Source organism: Ceratotherium simum, chromosome 3 (genome assembly GCF_057802395.1).
Source record: "Ceratotherium simum simum isolate JZ-2026a chromosome 3, ASM5780239v1, whole genome shotgun sequence".
Classification (NCBI taxonomy): Eukaryota; Metazoa; Chordata; class Mammalia; order Perissodactyla; family Rhinocerotidae; genus Ceratotherium; species Ceratotherium simum.
The window spans coordinates 97,735,321-97,757,296 of record NC_141902.1 but is presented as its reverse complement, the minus strand read 5'-3'; the positions used below and the strand labels follow the sequence as shown (position 1 = coordinate 97,757,296).

The 21,976-nt window shown below is 36.5% G+C and overlaps 1 protein-coding gene and 1 pseudogene across 1 annotated transcript; both read right to left on the bottom strand.

Moving 5' to 3' along the window:
* Positions 1-5,444: 5,444 nt before the first annotated feature.
* Positions 5,445-6,317, bottom strand: LOC101404031 (olfactory receptor 5W2-like; annotated as a pseudogene).
* An 8,535-nt stretch (positions 6,318-14,852) lies between these two features.
* Positions 14,853-15,799, bottom strand: LOC101403769 (olfactory receptor 5W2-like). The gene is given in 1 exon segment (XM_087429143.1): positions 14,853-15,799. A coding segment is annotated over 1 exon segment (867 nt). The 5' UTR covers positions 15,795-15,799; the 3' UTR covers positions 14,853-14,927.
* Positions 15,800-21,976: the final 6,177 nt, after the last annotated feature.

The window sequence follows — 21,976 nt, the reverse complement described above, 5'->3', positions numbered from 1 at the left end:
TTTACCCTGCACATAATATTCTGTATCTCATATTCTTACTCTTTTTCTCTCCCTATCCTAAATTTTATCACAATTACTCCCAATATTGGATAAGCCATTGACATATCACAACCTGCTTTGTGTGAAAGAAAATAAACGCAATTCCCTGAGACTCTTTTTCAATTAATTATTTTCATGTGAATACATGCACATTGTAGCTTAGCTGTTCAAATTGTACTCACTTTAAAAAGCCTTCCTCAAATATTAACTCCTATTTTTTCCAACATCCTCTTCAATTACAGATAACACATTCTAAACCTCACTACTATCTTAAGTGTGCTTCTTTTAAGATGCTCAGCATTTTCTGTCTAACCATGTAGTTATTTGTATCTGTGTTCTATCCCTCTACTAGATTTATTCATTAATTATTATTTCTTATTTGATTTCTTGCCTCTTATTTTTCATTTTTATTTCCTTTTCTTCTTATTGAGGTAACATTGATTTATAACATTATATAAATTTCAGGTGTACATCATTATAGTTTGATTTCTGTGTAGACTACATCATGTTCACCACCCAAAGACTAATCACCATCCATCACCACACACGTGTGCCCTGTCACCCCTTTAGCCCTCATTCCTGCCCTCCTCCCCTCTGGTAACCACCAATCTAATCTATGTGTTTGTTTGTTGTCGTGGTTGTTGTTGTTGTTTCTATCTTCTACTTCTACTTATGAGTGAAATCATACAGTATTTGACTTTCTCCATCTGACTTATTTCGCTTAGCATAATATCCTCAAGGTCCATCTATGTTGTTGCAAATGGCAAGATTCCATCCTTTTTTACAGCTGAGTAGTATTCCATTGTGTATATGTTCCACATCTTATTTATCCATTCATCCATCAATGGGCACTCAGGTTGTTTCCAAGTCTTGGCTACTGTTAACAATGCTTCAATGAACATAGGGGTGCATTTATCTTTATGCATTTGTGTTTTCATATTCTTTGGATAAATGCTCAGAAGTAGAATAGTTGGATCACATGTTAGTTCTATTCTTAATTTTGGGGGGAGTCTCCATACTGTTTCCCATAGTGGCTGCACAAGTTTGCATTCCCACTAGCAGTGTATGAGAGTTCCCTTCTTTCCACATCCTCTCCAACACTTCTTTTTTTTTTTTTTTTTTTGGTGAGGAAAGTTGGCCCTGAGCTAACATCTGTTGCCAATCCTCCTCTTTTTGCTTGAGGAAGATTGGCCCTGAGCTAACATCTGTGCCAATCTTCCCTCTATTTTGTATGTGGGATGCCACCACAGCATGGCTTGATGAGCAATGTGTAGGTCTGCTCCCAGGATCTGAACCTGTGAACCCCGGGCCACTGAAGCAGAGCATGTGAACTTAACCACTTCACCACCGGGCTGGCCCCAAAACTTGTTATTTCTTGTCTTGTTAACTACAGCCATTCTGATGGGTTTGAGGTGATATCTCATTGTAGATTTGATTTGCATTTCCCTAATAATTAGTGATATTGAACATCTTTTCAAGTACCTGTTGGCCATCTCTATATCTTCTTTGGAAAAATGTCTGTTCAGATTCTTTGCCCATGTTTTAATTGGATTGCTAGTTTCTTTGTTGTAGAGTTGTATGAGTTTTTTATATATTTTGGGTATTGACCCCTTATCAGATTTAGAGTCCTTGCCTCTTTATCACAGTATCTTCCCCAGTGTAGACTTAGTAAATTTTTATGAAATAAACATGAGTAAGTTTACTGTGGATTGTTTATAACTCAGATTATGTGTCTTTAATAGGCAGAAACTATATATTTCTTCTTGTAGTATTTTTGGCTCATTCTTCAGAAGGGTACTCGATACACACTTGAATATTATAAGATACTGTCAAGTACAGTGGCTCTTTAAAACACAATTTGCAAATGTAAACTAAATAAAATTCTAGCTCATAAAATATTTTCTCAAGAATATATTCAGTCTGAAATCTCTTGATTGGTAAGCAAACAGGTAAAATTTCTGAGTGAGGCTATCCTCCGAGAGCCAGAAATAGGAACTGAAACCAACAAATGGTGGAATGATAGTCTGGTCAGCTTTTGGGGCATGACCCATAGAGAAGGTATGGCTGGAAAGTCTAAAGTAAGTCCTAATATAAAGGTGAAGTTGAGTAGTGAGAGAGAAAATGAACTAGAGAGGAAAGTCTCCTGACAATAATAATGTATGCTGAGTTCTTTTCACCACAGTGGAGCTAATTTTACAAGAAGGGTTGTGTCCGTACAGACCCATGGTGAGGTAGGGCTCTGACCAATGTGGGCTTTCAATAGGGCAGAATGGAATGGCAGCTTGAGGGTGATGAGAACCAAGTGTTTTTTCCTAAATACTGAACAGGAAATATTCTCCAAAGTGCATGGGTTCATCGCAATGGAAGGATATTGGTTCCATTGCACCTAAGTGTACCATTTCAGCCATGGTCCTTGAAATAGGGCCATATAGAATAACATAAAATGGAGTATTACAGCATTAATTATATGAGCTCATTTCTTGGCAATGTGAGGTCTGGGACTTAGAACACTAGAGTTGCTTTAGGCATCTGACCTGGACCTGGGAATGAGGTGGCCAACATGGGTAGCTGTGAAGAAATCTCTACTCAGCTCTAACCACGAGTGAAGGCAGGTTGGGGTAAAACAAGTCCTAAGGTCATTGAGCAGAGAGCTCCAAACATGACCTGAGGCTAGGATCTGCAGCTGGAATCTGACAGATGGGGTGAGCAGGCTCTCAAGTGGACAAAGATGGATCCTGGAAACTCCTTTTCATGACATGATGCCATGAATGATACCTCTTTTCCTTCAGCACCAGGGTTTTTGTCTCTGATAGGGAGTTCGATGGCTAAGGTCACAGAGCTAACAAGTAAATGATATATACAGATTTGAACTCAAGACTGTCTTGCTTCAAAGTCTAGTTCTTATCTTAGACTCTCTCTCATCTTCACCATTTTCTTAAAATATGAAACAAAAACAAAAAACCTGGTTTCCTGACCGTCTACAAAGGGTATTAAGTCAAAGTCTTTAAAGAAAAATGTAAAGAAAAAAAGAAATATCTTTTTTCCTTACATATTTATGTGAAAGATGGCCAGTGAAGCAAATTTTACATAACAGGTTTAATCTTTATAGATATGGATATACTTAATATGTTTTTAATAAAGTACACTGAGTTGGGAAGAGTTTTGGACAGTGATTGAGAGGTATGTGATATATGCTACGAACAACATATAAATTATTTTAGATTATGAAAGAAAATATTTATGGATGAAATATTTTTGTCTAAAACTACTCAATTCACAATGCAAGACAAATAACCTGCAGAAAATTGCATGTTTTTAATATGTTTTTTCATTCCTACGATGTTTTGACTGCATAACATTCAGCAACTTTATACAGTAAAGGGATATATAAAATTAGGGGAGAGGACCTAAATGAAAAACCTTGTATAATCCATTACTCTCTCCTTCCAGAACAAAAAGGAGTGTCTCCATGTTTCTTTCATGACAACAACCTAAAATAAAGTGAATACTCTTGAGACCTGAAATTGTCTTATGTTTTTCACAACTGGATTAATTACTAATTGATTACAGTGTGAACAACTTCTGCAGTTAACTGAATTAAGTTTTTGGAAAAGATTACAGGATTACCCTAATATCCAACTACTCAACAATGACCACTATTAAAATTTTGCCTAGAATATGATTCCAATTTATTTCACAAATACACAGACAATATAAATCATTACAAATGGAACACTAATATAAATACTACTTTTCACTGTTTTTTTTTTCTTTTTGCAAGGAACATATTTTGTCAATAACTCATGTTTGTTAATAACCCTTCCTTTACAATTTAAACTGTATCAATTTGGCATTTCAGGTTTTTTTTTAATTTGAACAGTATAATGTTATGAACACATCGGGGAGATGGAGTCCTCTTTTCCAGTGGGTTTTGGAGAAGGTCCATGTGCTTTACCCTCAACTTCCATTTAAGCAGTTTCTATACAATTGTCAATAGCACCATATCTATTCTCCAGAGCGAGGGCAAGAAGGGAAATCCACAGGCTGATGTGCACTGTGAGGTGCAATATAAATTTAGACCTGGTCCTGAGGATGTCTGCTGATATAGTTGAGGCAGAATGAGGAGGAATAGTCTAAGAAGATTTTTACATCAAATAATCCCTATCCCAGATTCTTATTTCAGCTTAGGCCTAAAGACGAGTGTAGATAGATTTCATCTAAAATGAATATCCCTGAATAAAATTAAATGGAAGTTTTTCTTTTTTCATAAATTTACAAAGGTTCTTTTTGCATCAGTTTTTCAGGCTACCTTCATTCATTTATTCAATAAATATTTTTGAATGGCATCCTGGAGTCCAAGATTGTAAGTAGTAGAACAGAAATAATGGTGAACAAGAGAGGCAAGGATCATGCCCATATGGAAGTTTTAGTCTAGGGAAAGAGAGTTCTTATTTATTCTTATTTATTTATTTACTACTTATTTACTTCTAAGTTTTATGATGGAACATTTATAGGGTGATAGCAATACATAGGAAGGATACAAACAAACCTAATTTAACCCACTAACACTCCCTTCTGGCTAGGCAAGTTTATTAAACCCATTGTTTAAAAAAAAATGGAGCTTTGGGGCCAGCCGGGTTGCCTAGTGGTTATGTTTGCATGCTAGGCTTTGGTGTGCCGTCGGTTTGCAAGTTGGGATCCTGGGCGTGGACCTACGCACTGCTCTGCTCGTCAAGCCACACTGTGGCAGGCGTCCCACATAAAATAGATGTTAGCTATTTTATTTTATTTATTTATTTTATCTATTTTATGTGGAATGGAGGTTAGCTCAGGGCTAAGCTTCCTCACCAAAAAAAAATGGAGCCTTAAGGATGATAAGTTGAATTGACATGGGGGAGTAGTTTCTATGCCCATTTTATCTCACTAGGTCATACCCATGAACAGAGCAGGGAAGTATAAAATGGCTGTCTTTGCAAAACAGCAAAGTGAACTTATTACTACTCTTCCTGAGTTTGGAGAGAAGATTAATATCAGTAATGACTGCTCCATACACTCAATTTAGGCACAAAGATAAGTAACAGGAAATATCCAGAAGGTTGTATTGGTGAGACTACAGGAACCTATGTCAAAATACCTGAACGTTAGCTCTCAGAGTCTTTATTTATTTTTTTTAATTTTATTTATTTTTCCCCCAAAGCCCCAGTAGATAGTTGTATGTCATAGTTGCACATCCTTCTAGTTGCTGTATGTGGGACGCGGCCTCAGCATGGCTGGAGAAGCGGTGCGTCGGTGCGCGCCTGGGATCTGAACCCGGGCTGCCAGCAGCGGAGCGTGCGCACTTAACCGCTAAGCCATGGGGCCGGCCCAGAGTCTTTAAATAAATACTTCTGGGTAAAAACATAGTATCACCCAGAACATAATTTAGTGCCAAATGCTTTTTTCAGGGCATCTTTCACATCCCTATTCCTTAAACTATAGATCAGTGGGTTTTACATAGGGATGACAACTGTGTAGAATACAGAAGCCATTTTGTCCATGTCCATGGAGTAACTCGAGCTGGGTTGCAAATACACGAACAGGAGTGTGTCGTAAAATATTGCCACAGTGGTTAAGTGGCAGGTGCATGTAGAGAAGGCTTTTGTCTCCGCCCATCTGAGTTCATCCTCAGGATGGTGGGTATGATGTAGCTGTAGGAGAGGAGGACAGTGATGATGCCTCACTGCAGAACACAGCTACTGAAGGTGAACAACGCTATCTCATTGATGGTTCTATCTGCGATGGACAGGGCCAACAAGGGTGGGATGTCACAAAAAAAATGATTGATGATATTAGAATTGCAAAATGACAGTCAAAAAAACTGCAACAGGTGTGGATTACTGAATCCACTAAACCTTCCATGTACACAATGGCCACTAGCTAGGTACAGACTCTCCTGGACATGACAATGTATAAAGAAATGGATTGCAAATGGCTACATAACAGTCATATGCCATGACAGCCAACATTAGACATTCCACATCTGCAAAGACCCCAAACAAATATATCTGAATGGCACATAAATTACATGGAATCCTCTTTTGCTCAGATAAGAAATCAGCCAGCATTTTGGGAGAGGTAGTGGTGGAATATCTGACATCACAGGATGACAGATTGCTCAGGAAATAATACACAGGCATGTAGAGTCTTGGGTCCATCTTCATCAGCAGGATCATCCCTACATTGGCAATCACAGTGATGCCATAAAGCAGCAGAAAGAACGCAGAGCCCCTGCTGCACATCCTGTCTGTGAGAAAGTCCTAGGTTCTCAGAGTCGAGGCAATAGTTCTTACAACCAGTTTGTCCAGACAACTCACATCTTATGACAAGATTGTTTTTGTTTTCAATGTAGTAGGAATGTTGTTATATCCTGTAATAGAGAGGCACTGCTAAGGGAGAGATGAAGGTAATAAATATATTTCTTTGTTTTTCCCTCATCTTCCAAAATCGTGGAGCAGCAGAGCTACGGCAGGTTCCTGGATATAACATGCCTCCATTTCCCTATTAACCCCTCAGGTCCTATCCAGCCTCAATAGACAAGGGATAGAGGTAGTCTGTGATCCATGACCCACTGGAGCAGGGAGGGAGGTGGTTGCTGGAGAAGAGGGTGGAAGGATATCCATGAGGGATTCACTAGAGTGCACAGACAGGAATATGCCAGGGCTGACATTCTCCCCTCTGACAGCTGCTGTGGCTCGGGAGATTACAAAGAATGTTTGGGACCAAATTGTAGGGATGTTGGTAGCATAGATGACAGAGAGGCAAGAAAGGCAGTATTGTTTACTGTGTGAGTCCCCCTGCCCTAATCAACTAGAATTCACGTGATCTATTCACCAGCAGATCAGATGTGTAAGACATGTGATAAAAGTCCTCATGTGTCCACAGTCCAGTGATGTCAGAGAGCTTCATATCTGAACTGTGCCCCATCCAGATCCCTAGAAATTATAATATTGTTTCATTGTTTTCTTTGATGCCTATTTTTCTTGACTGTCTCTGAAATATGCCTTCCTTTGGTTTAAATGAGTTGGTTGTCCTTGGGAGGCCATTTGAATTCCATGTCCCATTGTCATTTTTTACCCAACCAATTATGTTATATGTAATGTCATACATGACCTCCTCTATTCTGTGAGAATATAAGAAAAGTGGGGATGAAGGTAGATGAAAGACAGAAAAAGAACATCTGAATAATGATCTAGTGATCAATATACAGTTCTCCAAAAACTTGGTCTGAACTCACTTAAATTTCTGTCCCTGTAGATGTATCATTAAAAAGAACGCTTTGCTTTAAAAATGAAAATATTTTTAAAAGTATATAAAAGTACAAGCAGAGATTTAAAACAATAAAAAATGTCCAACCACCTCCACAATCCATACTTGCATTTTATTATATTCCCTGCTAACTATATATATGTATTTAAAATAAATAGATTGGTAAAAGTAATTAAAATAATTTTTGTACATTTCATACCCTCCTTTGGTTTTCTAACATGCTTTCAGTGGAAAAAGGATAAAAGAACTAAATAAATCTAAAATATAAATCAGAAAAACAACAAAAATTATTAATACCTGACCCAGAACTACTGACTTCTTTGTTGCATGCAGTTCTGTCTACAGGAGCGTTCAGCACTGTCTCCTGACCGACCTGGATTATATAATCATCTCTGTGTCTGGTCCCTGGCTGTTGAACACTTGGTCTCTCAGGAATAAGGGACAGATGTAATAATGTGGTTTATCATCTGATATTTCATACAGGCAGACTGATTGAGAAAGAAATACAGACATCCCCCCCCCCAAAGCCCCACTAGATAGTTGTATGTCATAGTTCCACATCCCTCTAGTTGTTGTATGTGGGACGCGGCCTCAGCATGGCCGGAGAAGTGGTGCGTCGGCGCGCGCCCAGGATCCGAACCCCGGCCGCCAGCAGCGGAGTGCGCACACATAACCGCTAAGCCACGGGGCCGGCCCAAATACAGACCTTTTTAAAAAACGTTTCTTTTGTCTCTCTCTACCTTATGGTCCAATATTAGATTTATTTGGCAAATATTATACTTACCCAGTCAATGAGCCTTCCTTATTTCCAGTTCCCAAATCCCTATACAGGCATTTCATTTTAATACCATGATTTACAAAATAAATACATACCCACTCACACTCACACAATTACACAGAACCTCACATACAAACGCTCTCTCATTAAACACATTTACAAAGCAGAGATTTTTGTAAAAATCGCAAAACACTGACATTAATCATATTGCCTAGGGATAACTAAATTTTATTTTCTATATTATTGGACTTTTAATTTTTATACAAAGATGATGTTAGAATAAACATACTTTATATATGTAAATAAGTACTATGAATAGAGGCAATGCATTCCTTTCTATTGATGAACATTAATTTATTCAATCTTTCCTCTGCTAATGGCCACTGGGCTTATATACAATTCTTCACATCATAAAAACTCTGAGATCAGTAAAATTATACATACATAATCTATCACAGCCAGGTGTTTCTTTAAAATAAATTATAAAAAATGAAATTTAAGAGGAAAGAGTTAGTAATTTAAATAAAGGTAATTTTGGCCTTTTTACCATAGTCAGATGTTTTATATTAATACATATAATTATCAGTACATATTATCACACATTTTATATATTATGTCCTGAGTTGTCTCTAACAATCTCATTTCACGATACAAAAATTGAAACCCAGAGGTGATAAGTAAACTTCTAAAATCTCATAAAGTTTCATTGAATCCCTAAAATTTGGGTACATTAGATTTCTGAATACAGTGCAATAAAACAAATATTTCTTAAAAGATAACTTTCTTAAATACTCTCATAGAATATTGTAGTATGTTTATGTTAAAGTGACATTTGAAAGTTTACAAAATTAATGACTCATGGGCTACTAGATTTCTGAGAGAACTGAGAGATGATTCGAGCCCCATGTCTAAACCAGGGCAGGACCTCAAGAGTGACTGAGAGCAGAAGGGTTGCCACATTGTTTTTATTTATTTATTTTATATCAGCTTTATTAATATCAGCTATGCACTTAAACTTCTTGTGAAGAGAAGTGATGTGGAGGGCCATTATATTGCACAATTCCAGGAAGCAAATAGAAAATAAAGAAATTGATGTTCTTTCATGTTGCACAACCCGGCAGCTTTGGAGGATAATCTTGGATTGTCCATTTATTGAGTAATATTGTATCATGTGTATGAATCATTGCTGTACATTTACAAGCATAGGTTGGATATGTTCTTTAAATGCCTACTGTTGATGAACGTTCCAAGAAAATTTACAATAATCATGTACATTAGCTGTACATCTTGAGTCTCAATGCAGTTAATTCAATTGCGAGAAAACTTGTAAACGCAAAATTTGTGTGAACAACAGCAACAAAAGTAAGATGTGCCAGGCGGGTACCAGCTTATGCATCCCAATACCTCAGGTAGTTTCATATTTCTTCTGAAACTTCACCTGGAGTAAGAAGAAACTTCTGGTTGCCGGGGCTTTTTGTTTACTTGCTTGTCTTTTTTGTTCTATACAGTTTCCCCTTACTTTCTATAAAACTGGAATGCTCTTCAGGCAAAATTCAATCAAATTAATATATTCTTAATTTTTGGAAAAGTAATTTTAGTGACCAGTTTTAATGCCTTTTCATAATGTATTTCTATTCTCCGTGTGATGATCCTAATACTTAAATACCAAATATACTCCTGTGGGAGATAATGTCGAGACAAATCTCAAACCAACTAAGTAATAGCCAATAATTTTCCAGCAGTAAACATAAGAAAATGATATATTTGTGATATATTTGTGGGCTTTACTCCCATTCTCTACTTCTCTGGTGAACATTTGGAGGAAGAGGAGTTATCCTTGCTTAGCTTCCTCTGATTCCTTTCTGTACTCATTTTCCTTCTGGTGCTTCCCTGTCTCCAGGGATGCCAAATTCCTCAGGCTACACTCTGTTTAGGAAGGATCCAGACTATCTTCATCAACATTGCTGCCTCTACATACCATGTAGTCTAACTCTCATTAACTGTTAAATCCAGAGCATAAGTGGCAATATATTGCTGAAAGTTGGGTAATCTAAATTACTTCCCAAAGGAATTTGCTTGTTTATAGGGAATGGCTTTTTTAATCATGGGGGGAAGACAAGAATTAAAGGCATCAGAGACAAACAAATGTGAGGAAAAAATCGATATCTACATGGCTTTCCTGGTATCCTTGGTGCCCCTAAGTGTAATACCAAGTAGGCAACTGTCTACTTATAAACAACTTCTTCCAGAAAAGGGTCGTGTGCCCCTGAGGCATAGGCCATTATCAAATAAGTTCAGTTCTGATTATGGTACCAAGAAAACTTAGGTTTACTAACTTTTCTGTTGCAGGAAACAGGATGATGCTGTTCAGGGCTGGCTGCCCCAAAATATGCTACTTTGGTATATTGATTATTTTGAATTAAAGTTACTTAAGATACAGCCAGTGTAAGAAGGCCACTCTGACTCTCCTTTGTCTCCCTGAAAGCAGGAAATAAATCTCCCATGTGAAAGGTGCCTCCCTGTACCAGGAAGTGGAGAGACATCCTTATCATCAGACATAGGGAATTCAGGGCTGAGAATTCTGTGTAAACAAACTCTGCTTAGTTTCTTCACTAATTTATACCCAAGCCTAATTGCTTTTGTCTTGTCAGTTCTTCACAAGTTTATTGTTTTTTGGTCTAAAAGGTCTAAAAATCGCCCATTTTGTCACTTCTTTGGGTCTCATCTCTTTGGGGCCCTCATACATATAAAATTTAATTTTTTTCTCCTGTTAATCTGTGTCAATTTAATTATTAGACCAGCTGAGAGAATCAAGAATAGGGGGGAATTTCCCCTCCCCAACAAAGAAAAGCAGGAGTTGGGGGTTCTAACAGCATCTTTATTCTATAAGCAAGCAGCATATTTTTAGTAACATAAAAGATAATTGTTTAATAAAATAGTTCATGAAAGTTGTATGCTTTATTAATTTTACGAGAATATCTTAGAAACATATTATATACAATAAACTGCTAGAGATTTAAAATTAATAATGAAACCCTTCAGTTGTCTACAATCTGATAGTAAATCATGTTTGTTTTTGAGAACCTTTTAAAATTATATGTATGTGTATTTATTTATTTAAAAAACTGCAAGTTAACTTTCAGAAATGAAAACATCCCTGCACCCAGAACCCAGCCCAAAATGCCAAATATAAGGAGAATTTCAGAAACTGTCCATGGGCCCTAACACAAATCAATATCTAATATGATAGATTGTTTTGTATTGTTTTTAGAAACTACATAGAAATGAAATCATTCAGTTTTTATCTTTTCATCTTTTTTTTTTTGGTGAGGAAGATTAGCCCTGAGCTAACATTTGTTCCCAATCCTCCTCTTTTTGCTGAGGAAGATTGGCCCTGGACTACATCTGTGCCCCTCCTCTTCTACTTTATATATGGCACGCCAGCCACATCATGGCTTGATGTGCAATGCGTAGGTCCGTGCCTGGGATCTGAACCTGCGAACCCCAGGCCGTCGAAGCAGAACACACGAACTTAACCACTATGCCACCAGGCTGGCCCCCAGTTTTTGTCTTTTTATGTCTGGATTCTTTTGCTCAATATTACGTATGTGAGATTCCTCCATGCTGTTGCATGTAGTGATAGTTCATTCTCGTTGCTGTGTAGTATTCCAATGAACAAACATACCATGTTATTTGTCAGATTCCAAACAACGCTACTGTGATAATTTTTCTAAAAGCTTGGGTGTACATATTCACTCATTTCTATTGGATATAGAACTAGGAATGGAATTGCAGGGCTAGCTATAATAGATACTGCCACACAGTTTGCCAAAGTTGCATGTCAATTCTGACTTCTACTGTCATTGTGTGAGAGCTGCAGTTTTTCCACATTCACATAAGAAATTGATATTTATATTGTGACTCCTTTTCATTTCAGCTACTCTTTAGGTGAGTCATGGTACTGCATTGTGGTTTTAATTTTTATTTAGCTGAACACTAATAAAGTTGTATAACCACTTCTGTGAAGTGTCTGTTAATGTCTGAATGCAGAATGGGAGGCCAGTTAGAGGAGCTGGGTTTAAAAGTATTTGATCTTCCACAAATCACATTCTCTAGCTGATATCACTATTGCCATTCAGGTCAAATCAGCCTAGACAGACAATACAGTTCTTTTGTATGAAGAACAGTTCTTTTTTTTATCTCCAATAGTGGGGATAAGTTTACACAGCAGTAGAATCATAGATATATAGAGACAGATTGTCAAAACTTGAAATAATTTTATGGATAATTGATTGTGAGACCCTCTTTTATGGAGGAGGAACTGAGGTCTAGTGAGGAAGAGTGATTTATAAAATACAACAGAAATTTAGAGTTGCTTTGAGTGCATGACTCATAGCATGTTTTTGTAGATGATTTTCCATGGAGGTTAAAAGTTGCTGCCTCTAGCTTTACGCTGGACCTCCCATTCACTGGACCACTGAGCTTTACTGTTGTTGTGTTCTGACTAGTGTAGTCACGCAGCCTCTCACTAGTATGTATCTGTCTGTTCATTCTGTTACACATATGCCCAAATCTACCATCACTATATTATTATTATCTTTAGGGATTTCAGTGCAAAGCTGAAGGAAAGGAGTCCAGATACAGAAAAATGCCTATTATATCAACCCACTTCACACAGTCATTGATAATATCATATATAGATAATAATATTTTCATCAACCCTTGATGGATTTCTAAGAGTGTGGTATAGACAGACAGACAGTGAAAGGAAATGGTGAGGAATGAAACAAATGAGCTAGAATACACCAGTCTTTTGATGTTTTCCCTGTGTCTGTAGAATGCCAACATGAAGGCATTAGTTCACCCATCTTCCCCAAGTTCCTATTTAAGTGATGAATCTATCATGCAATATTCCCAGTAAGTGATTTTTCAACCTCTAATTGCATAAATTCAGGGAGGTGAAGCCAACAATTAATCAAAATTGGTTTCTTCCATTTTCAGACATACATTTATTGAGCTTACAAGACCTCATTTATTGGATTAAAATTCCCTTCTTTTTAGTTCTAACTTATTAGATGAGATTAAAGGAGACAACATGTAGGTCAAATCAATCTTCACATGATATTCCTGTCATATGTCATACGGCTGGAAGATAGCATTTTATAACTTCTGAATTACTGGCAATCCACTGACCCTTCAATTTGTTTAGACTTTAATATATTTCAAACAATGTTTTCCGCCATATTGCTGTCATTAAGAAAGATTAACAAAAAGAGTATGGACAAATGGAGAAAATATGGTACAGGTATAGATTTTTTCCACCACGATATTTTTCCTTCATCTGTCACAGTGTCCCACAAATGCCACCTTGAAAAGCAGAGAGACCTCTTGGGGTTTACTTCCATTCTGAAATTCTTTCACCAAGGACATTTGCAATTATTTAAGGTGTACAATTCTAATAGATAATTAAGAATATCACTGAGTCTTGTGTGTTCCTTCAAATATAGCCATATCCAAGTTTCCTCAACAAGCTGCTTCCAGTGGTTGATGTCAGAAAACTTGAGGAGAGCCAAATGAAGCAAAGCACATCAAGAAAGTACATAGATGAATGCTTTTTTACTTCCCGTGTAGTTAATATGAATGTCTTTATAGATTAATTACCTCAATATTCCCAACCATTTTATGTACTTTCTTAAAGCTATTAGATATATATATATATACAAAGCACATATCATACCCTCATTTAATTATGTTTTGAGAGATATCTAATAAGCTTTCAAAAATGTTATCAGGTATATGGTTTTTATTATTTATTTGTTTTCCCATTTTGTGTTGCAGATGCAACACAGGTACTGGGATGACAGGAATAAAACACTCAGTCCTTGAGCAAAGAATGTTCACAGTCTCCTATTGGAGGCAATTGTCTAATCAATGGAGTGAGAAAGAAAATGATGCCTTGAGGAGAGCATTTTTATAAATAACAAAGACAAGATTTAACCAGGACTGAGAAGGGTGAAGAAGGGAAGAACATGTGAGTGGAAGTGACAGAGTTGAGAATTTCAGCACAGGGATGTACTTTAGCAGGACCCTCTACTTCGCTGTCTATCCTTCCCATGTTGGACTTCATATCCTCTAGGAAGGCATTGTCTGCCCACCTCAGGATCTCTAATTCCCAGCCTCTCTGTCTAGAATCCTACTTCTCCCCCCTCCACTGTATCTCTATTCATTGTTTACTTCTGAAACTGAATTTCAAAGAATCTTGTGTTCTCTGAACTCTAGATTTAGACATTTTGCTTGAATTTAGAGTATCTCGCCTTTTTACTTCAGTGTGATTTAGAGTTTATTGTGAATTATTTGTAAGATTAGTTAATTAATAATACTCATTTCTATTCATTAGTATACATTCATTAGGAATCATTAGTACACAAACTACTGGATTCACCGTGAAATGCAAAGCACCTAGAGTGCAACAGATGCATTCTAAACACTAATCCCTCTTCGAATAATTAAATTAATGCATAAAATAAACATCAGACCAATGAAAAATTGGCAGACTTAAGATGGAGATTGAAGTTTTCCAAAAATGGAGAGTACCTTATTTAAAATGGAGATATGCAATGAAATATAGTATATTTAGGAAATTCCAAAATATTGGTAGCATTATAGCTTAATAAATACTTACCATATTAATTAAGGTATTTGAGACAACTTTAAAGTATAACGAATGATTTGAAAAACACAAGGGTATGTTTGTGTGTGCATATGTATATAAATACATAACTATTAATGGCATACACCTATTTACTTAAAACCAAATTTTATTTTTCAGTTTCTGCGGGGCCTCTTTCACATCCTTGTTCCATAGGCTATAAATCAGAGGGTCTAACATGGGAATCACAAGGGTGTAAAACAATGAGGTCATTTTGTCTTGATCTGGGGAATAGGAAGAACTTGGTTGGAAAAACATGAAGAACAAAGTTCCCTGAAGAACTGCCAGAGCATTTAAATGGGAGGTGCAGGTGGAGAATGCTTTAGCTCTCCCCTCAACAGAGTGCATCTTCAGGACTAACAGGGTAATATAATAATAAGAGATGAGAACTCCTATAATGGCACTCAGTTCAATGAAGGCAAATATGGTGAATATCACTAATTCATTGACCTGTGTATATGAGCAAGAGAGCAATAGAAGAAGAGGGACACCACAGAAGAAATGGTTCATCTCATTTGAACCACAGAAACATAAGCAGAATGTTAATGTGCTGTGTATCAACGCATCTGCCATTTCCACCAGATAAACTTCAGACAAGAGCAGGGAGCACACTCTGCTGGACATGTTGACCGTGTGGAGCAACAGGCTGCTAACGGCCTTGTACCGATCAAAGACCATCGCTGCCAGCAGCAAATACTCAGAATCTGCAAAGACACAGAAGATACAAAATAGCAGAGCACAGCTAAAGAAGGGCATTGATTTGTTCTTGGCAAATAGGTCCACCAGCATCTTGGGCCCAATTGCTGAGGAATAGCAGAGGTCACAGAAAGAGAGGTGACTGAGGAAAAAGTACATCAGTGTGTGCAATTGGGAATCAATTCTAATTTAAATGATCATTCCAAGATTTGCCAGAAGACTAATGAGATAAACAACTAAAAACATGGTAAAAAGAGTCACTTTCATCCAGGGTTATTGGTAATACCCAAGAGAAAGAATTCAATCAAGGAGAAGCAATTTTCACTGTATATCCTTTTTACTCTTGTTGTAAACTCTTACAACAATGATCAAGAAAATGCTAGTTCAGCATTTGACTCTTCTGGATATCCAAAAATATTATCTGTAAGACAGAACATGTTTTGTTTCCATAAATTGTCTTCTTTATCCTCAGAAAATACCCCGTGTCACTTTTAAAGAGGGATTATTGTTTTGTGAAAAAACTAAAAATGTCTGGGATTGGAAGTTGATAAATTTTAATTCTAAATCCATTGATCACTCCTGAGATACATTACTCATCTTGGTTTCTGTCACCCGATGTCAGGCAGTAGATTTGAATGATATGAAAGCTCATTCTAGATCCAAAATAATGTGAAAGAGACAATAAAGTTAGAGAGACAAGGCTCGAAGATACAGGACTAATATACATTTGACAAAAACAATCACATTTATTGCACTATTCAAGAAACATATTGGGGAGAGGGCCAAATGGGTAAAAGGGGTCATTTGTACAATGATGGATGGAAAATAGACTTTTTTTCTTTTTGCTGAGGAAGATTAGCCCTGGGCTAACATCTGTGCCCATCTTCCTCTGCTTTATATGTGGGACTCTTGCCACACAGCATGGCTTGATAAGCGGTGCATAGGTCTGCGCCTGGGATCTGAACCTGTGAACTCCGGGCTGCCAAAGCAGAGCACTGGGCCAGCCCCCAGAAAATAGACTTTTGGTGGTGAACATGATGCAGTCTACACAGAAGTCCATATATAATGATAGACACCTAAAATCTACATAATGTTATAAACAACTGTTACCTCAACTGAAAAAAAAGAAGAGACTACTTAACAAGTAGCAATGCCTTCTCTGGCACTAATTCATCACTTTGGCTATAGTTAGAATTACCTGGGGACTTTAACAAAAAAAATACTAATTCCAAGATCACACCATATATGCTCTAGCTATATTCCACACAAAATGCTCTAAAAATCTGTCCAGATGATTCTATTACCCTATCATTATTTGTAGCCACAGAGATTAAAGAAACAAAGTGAGCTACTATTAAGCTTCTACATTAGAGGCAGACATCGTAAGCAACTACTTTCTATATAAGCCTCACCACAGGTCAGTTTAAAATCTCATTTTCCAGACTTGAAACTGGAGTTTGGGGAGAATAAGTAACTTTAGCAAGATCACAAACTAGCAAGTAGTAGAATGAGATTTGAGCATATATCACTCTGATTTCTGGCCCTGAGTGCTTTTCAAATTTATGATCCTCTATTGTGTTAGAGACATTTCAAGTATCAGTCAGAGGACACTTCATGTTTCCTAGTAATCATATCAGATGAGTAGATAATTTTTCATTTAGTAAACTCATCACTCATTCATTCATTTGTTCATTTTTTTTCAAATGCGTATCAAATATTTACCATAACCAGGAACCAACATAGATATTGGAGATGTCCTCAAGAAGCTCAACTTCCTAGAAGGGATTCAGAGGAGCACACAAATATTTTACTAAGATATTGTGTGATTTACAATTCTGATTATGACCGAGTTGGTATCAGACCACCCCCACATCCTAAGCGATTACAGAATTTGGCCAAGGTCATGAATCAACTGTTTTAAGGCGTTAAGCAATAGATGGAATTGGGCAGTGATCCTTGAAAGAAAGGGAGCATATTAGGTGAGATCCATATTTATATGTCTACCTAGGGACATTTCCCCAAAATGCAGAAAGTCAGAGTCCTGAAGGAGAGCTGAAGTTTCACTGCACAGAAGAAACAGCAGAGTTTAGGGCCGGTAAGGTAACTGCAATTTGCAGGGCAGGGTACATTAGAGAAAAAGTACCTGACATTTTCTTGGGGTTACCCCTTGGTTCTTGGCTAAATCCTAAGTGGCACGTGGGGCAGGGTGAGATTGCATAGGGTCTGGTAGAAAATACATGATGGGTTGAAAGCTGAGCAAAGATTTCAGATGCTGCAGAGACCTGGGAATATGTTATAGTTTTGAACTAACTAGAGTGAAAATAACTTGAAGAATAACATGGGCATTCAGGTGAGATTCTAGACAGGCATCATCCTAGGAATAAGGTCCACAACCTATTAGTAAAGACTGTGCCTTGGCAGAAAGGAGAAAACTAATAGAGACTTTCCTTATCAAAGCCAAAAACAAACCCTTGACAGGATCAAAATGATCTGCTAATAGTGTAACTGCTTTTCTTCAAAAAAAAATATAGGCACACATATATACACACAGAGCATAGAGATATATACAGTCATGTACCACATAATGACGTTTCAGTCAATGACAGACAGTGTATATGACAGTGGTCCCATAAGTACTGTATCGACTAGGTGTGTAGTAAGCTATACCACTGAGGTTTGTGTAAGTACACTCTATGATATCCACACAATGAAATCACCTAATGACACATTTATCAGAATGTATCCCCATCCTTAAGTGACACATGACTGTGCAGTATGTATGTGTGTGTGTATATATATATATATACACGTACAGATTGATACACATGCAGTATGTGTGTGTGTGTGTATATATATATAGGCACACAGTGTAGAAAAAAGAATATCTTCAAGATATCATACACAAAATCTAACATAATTTTAAAAAGTAGACATCAATAGTTATGAGAAACTGTAACCCATAACAGAGAAAAAAGTCAATAGCTAAAGACAGATATATGAGACAGACACTGGAATTAGCATACAAGAATTTTAAAATGTTAAAGAATTGAAAAAAATTTAACTAGATAAATGTAAACTTATAATTGATCAAATGGAAATTCAAAAATTAAAGATATTTGAAATAAAAAAATCCATTGGATGCATTTAAAAGCAGATTATGCACAGCAAAGTTGAGATTAAGTGAAAGCAAAGATGGATCAAAAAAAAGATGCAAAGTGAGAAAAAAAACATAATGGAACTGTGGGAAAATATGAAACATTCTAGCATATATGTAATTGTAGTCACAAAAAAGAAGAGAGAAAATGCAGCAGAGAAAACATATGAAGAAATAACAACTAAGAATAGTCCAGGGCCAGCCCCGTGGCTTAGCGGTTAAGTGCTCGCGCTCCGCAGCTGGCAGCCTGGGTTCGGATCCTGGGCGTGCACCGACGCACCGCTTCTCTGGCCATGCTGAGGCCGCGTCCCACATACAGCAACTAGAAGGATGTGCAGCTATGACATACAACTATCTACTGGGGCTTTGGGGGGAGAATAAATAAATAAATAAAATCTTAAAAAAAAAAAAAAAGAATATTCCATATTTGATAAAGACATTAACCCATAGATTCAGAAATCTTAGAAAGCCACGCACAGAATAAAAGCAAAACAAAACCTAGCACATCATAGACAGACTGTTGAAAATCAAAGTATTAGAAAGATAAAGACATTAAATAACAGATGTTTTGATTCATCAGGAAGACATAAAAATCCAAAATTGTACTCATCCAACATCATAGTTTCAAAATAAATGAAGAAAAATTGACATAAAAGAAGAACAAAAAAGAAGTGGTTGTAGAGGACAGGAAGGAGGGATGAATAGGCAAAGCAGAGGATTTTTAGGGCAGTGAAAATACTCTGATACTGTAATGATGGATACATGTCATTATACATTTGTCCAGACCCAGAGAATGTACAATAGCAAGAGTTAACCCTAATGTAAATTATAGAATTAGGGTAATTATGATGTGTCAAAGTAGATTCACCAATGGTAACAAATGTACCACTCTGGTGAGGGATGCTGATAATAGGGGAAGGTTATACATTTTGTTGGCGCAGGAGGTACGTGGGAAACCTCCGTACCTCCCCTTTAATTTTTCTGTGAACTTAAAACTTCTCCCAAAAAATAATAAAGTCTTAAAAGAAAAATGTTAAAAAAATGCAAGGTGGTGGTCACTCCATATAACTTACTTCTGGGGTTAATTTTTTCTTCTTATTTGTATGTTTTCTCCGATAAAATTGAAAAAAAAATCAACAAACTAAGAAACATTTGTGATTAATGTAAGCTAATGCTATCAAAATATCTGTCATTGAATAATGAATCTAAAAGAGTAAATATTTGGAACCCTTTTGATAAGTGGCCAAGGAATTGGCTTAGAGACTTAGGATTCACATTCAAGAATGACACAGATGGAATCAAACAAAAAGGGGCCAGCACTTTCTGAGCTAATTGTTTACACTAGATTTTTGCTCCTGCTGCTCTAAACTGGAAGAAGAATAATGTGAGAATTTGTAATTTGTAATTTAAAACTTCAGGAACCATGAAACTTTCTGGAGACTTGGGTCAGTCAGTTGATTTACCAGAAATGATGAGACCACCATAATCCATATAAACTGTCTATTTTCTTACCATCACAGCAATGAAAGAGAGGAGAAAAACATGCAAATTGGTCATTTCTGTTTTTTTATTTTGCTTTCCTAAATTACTTCTAAGCTCCCTGAGTCAGATTTCTATCATAATGAAGTCTTGGCTTAAAAAAAGTTGTTTAGTTAGAACTTCCTAATTGGCAATAAAACAGATAAGCAAACTGCCAGCTCTCAAATTTGTTAAATGTTTTTTATTTGGACTATGAGAACAGCATTGTGGAGACTTGCAGAATTTGATATTGGGAACGTAAAATGTTAGTATGGAGATTTGTAAAATAATTCCCAACAAAACCAAGCATCATGCATAACTCTTAAAACTGCAAGACACAGACAATATACTAAACATATTTGGATAATATAATAAATCGTAAAATATTCTAACAGCAATTGGATTATACAGGTTCTGCTCTCTTTTAATGGGAGAGACTATGTAATTTGTTGCAAAATCAGCCATTTGTGAAGCATCAGCAATTAAATTAAGAGCTTTCAAGTTTGTAAAGTAAGGAGAATCTAAGTGGAATTGTTTTTTAAAACAGTAGGAATTGACTAGCACATTGTACATGTAGCCTTAAAACATTGTCAATTCTGAATTTTTTTTCTCATAGTAGTCTCAAAAATATTCATGAGGAATTAGCATTCCAGACCATGTTCTCACAGCTAATATTTGAAATAACTGATTTTTCTTCATTTGTAATAAATTATTGTACACTAAAAAAAAATAAGGACTTAGGTTCTGAAAAGAAATCATTCTGACGAGAAGTCTTATTGTTTCAATAGGGGCTGTAGTAAAATTAAAGGAAGAGCTGCTTCAGATTTCTTGTTCCAAGTTTGCCCTCCCAAGATTTACCAAAATTGTTTCAAATGCTGTAGGTAAAAATTACACTTTGATCTTTTCTTGTTAAATCTTTTGAGATTAAAGATGCTATAAATTTTTTATAATTCTTCTTAATTAGAATGCTTTTCCTCAATCCAAGAGGAGTCACACCATGCTGATTTCTGAAACCCTGCTTCTGAGGAGCAGAGTCACCTTAATCCTGCTTCTGAGGAGCAGAGTCACCTTAACGTGTTGATCGCTTGGCCTTTGCTACAGATAATTAAGACAAAATTCAAGGTTCAAAGTCACTTGTGACTTTTTTATTCTCTTCCTCTCCCTTCCTCTTCCTCTCCTTCACTTCCTCCCTTCCTGCTTTGTTTTAAACAGAGAACAGACCCCATAGCTGACATCAGAACTGACTTAGGAGGAGATACTTCAGTGTTTCTAATTACATATTAAAAATAAAGGAAGATTAGATTTTTTAAAAAGAAATTAAGTGTTAAGATGCATGTTAACTGCCTTAGAAGACTGGCAGAGTTGGCTTGTATTTATCCCTGTTAAAAAAAAAAAAGCGGTCATGAATTAGTCTTCTTTCTCTAATAGATAAACTAGTCTCCTCGACTCCTGGTATTTCTTAAATACATTTCTTCTACAAGTGCTCTCATAAGTTGCTGACACAAGAGACCTTTCACGAGAGGTGATATATTTGGTCTTGTATTGACCAAGGTACAGAATTCTAGGTGGATCATCTTATCCTCTTTGTGAAAGGTCTTTGGTTCAAAACCTATGAGCTGTTCAGGAAATCATTTCATTGTAAAGGTAAATCCAAATACAGTCAAGGATAATAGTATTTCAAGTTTACACCTAATAAGGGTCTGTAATTTTAGTTTTTTTAAGAAAATCTAGGTTTTATTTTTTGGAAAATTGTAGATATTCAACATTTATTTTAAGA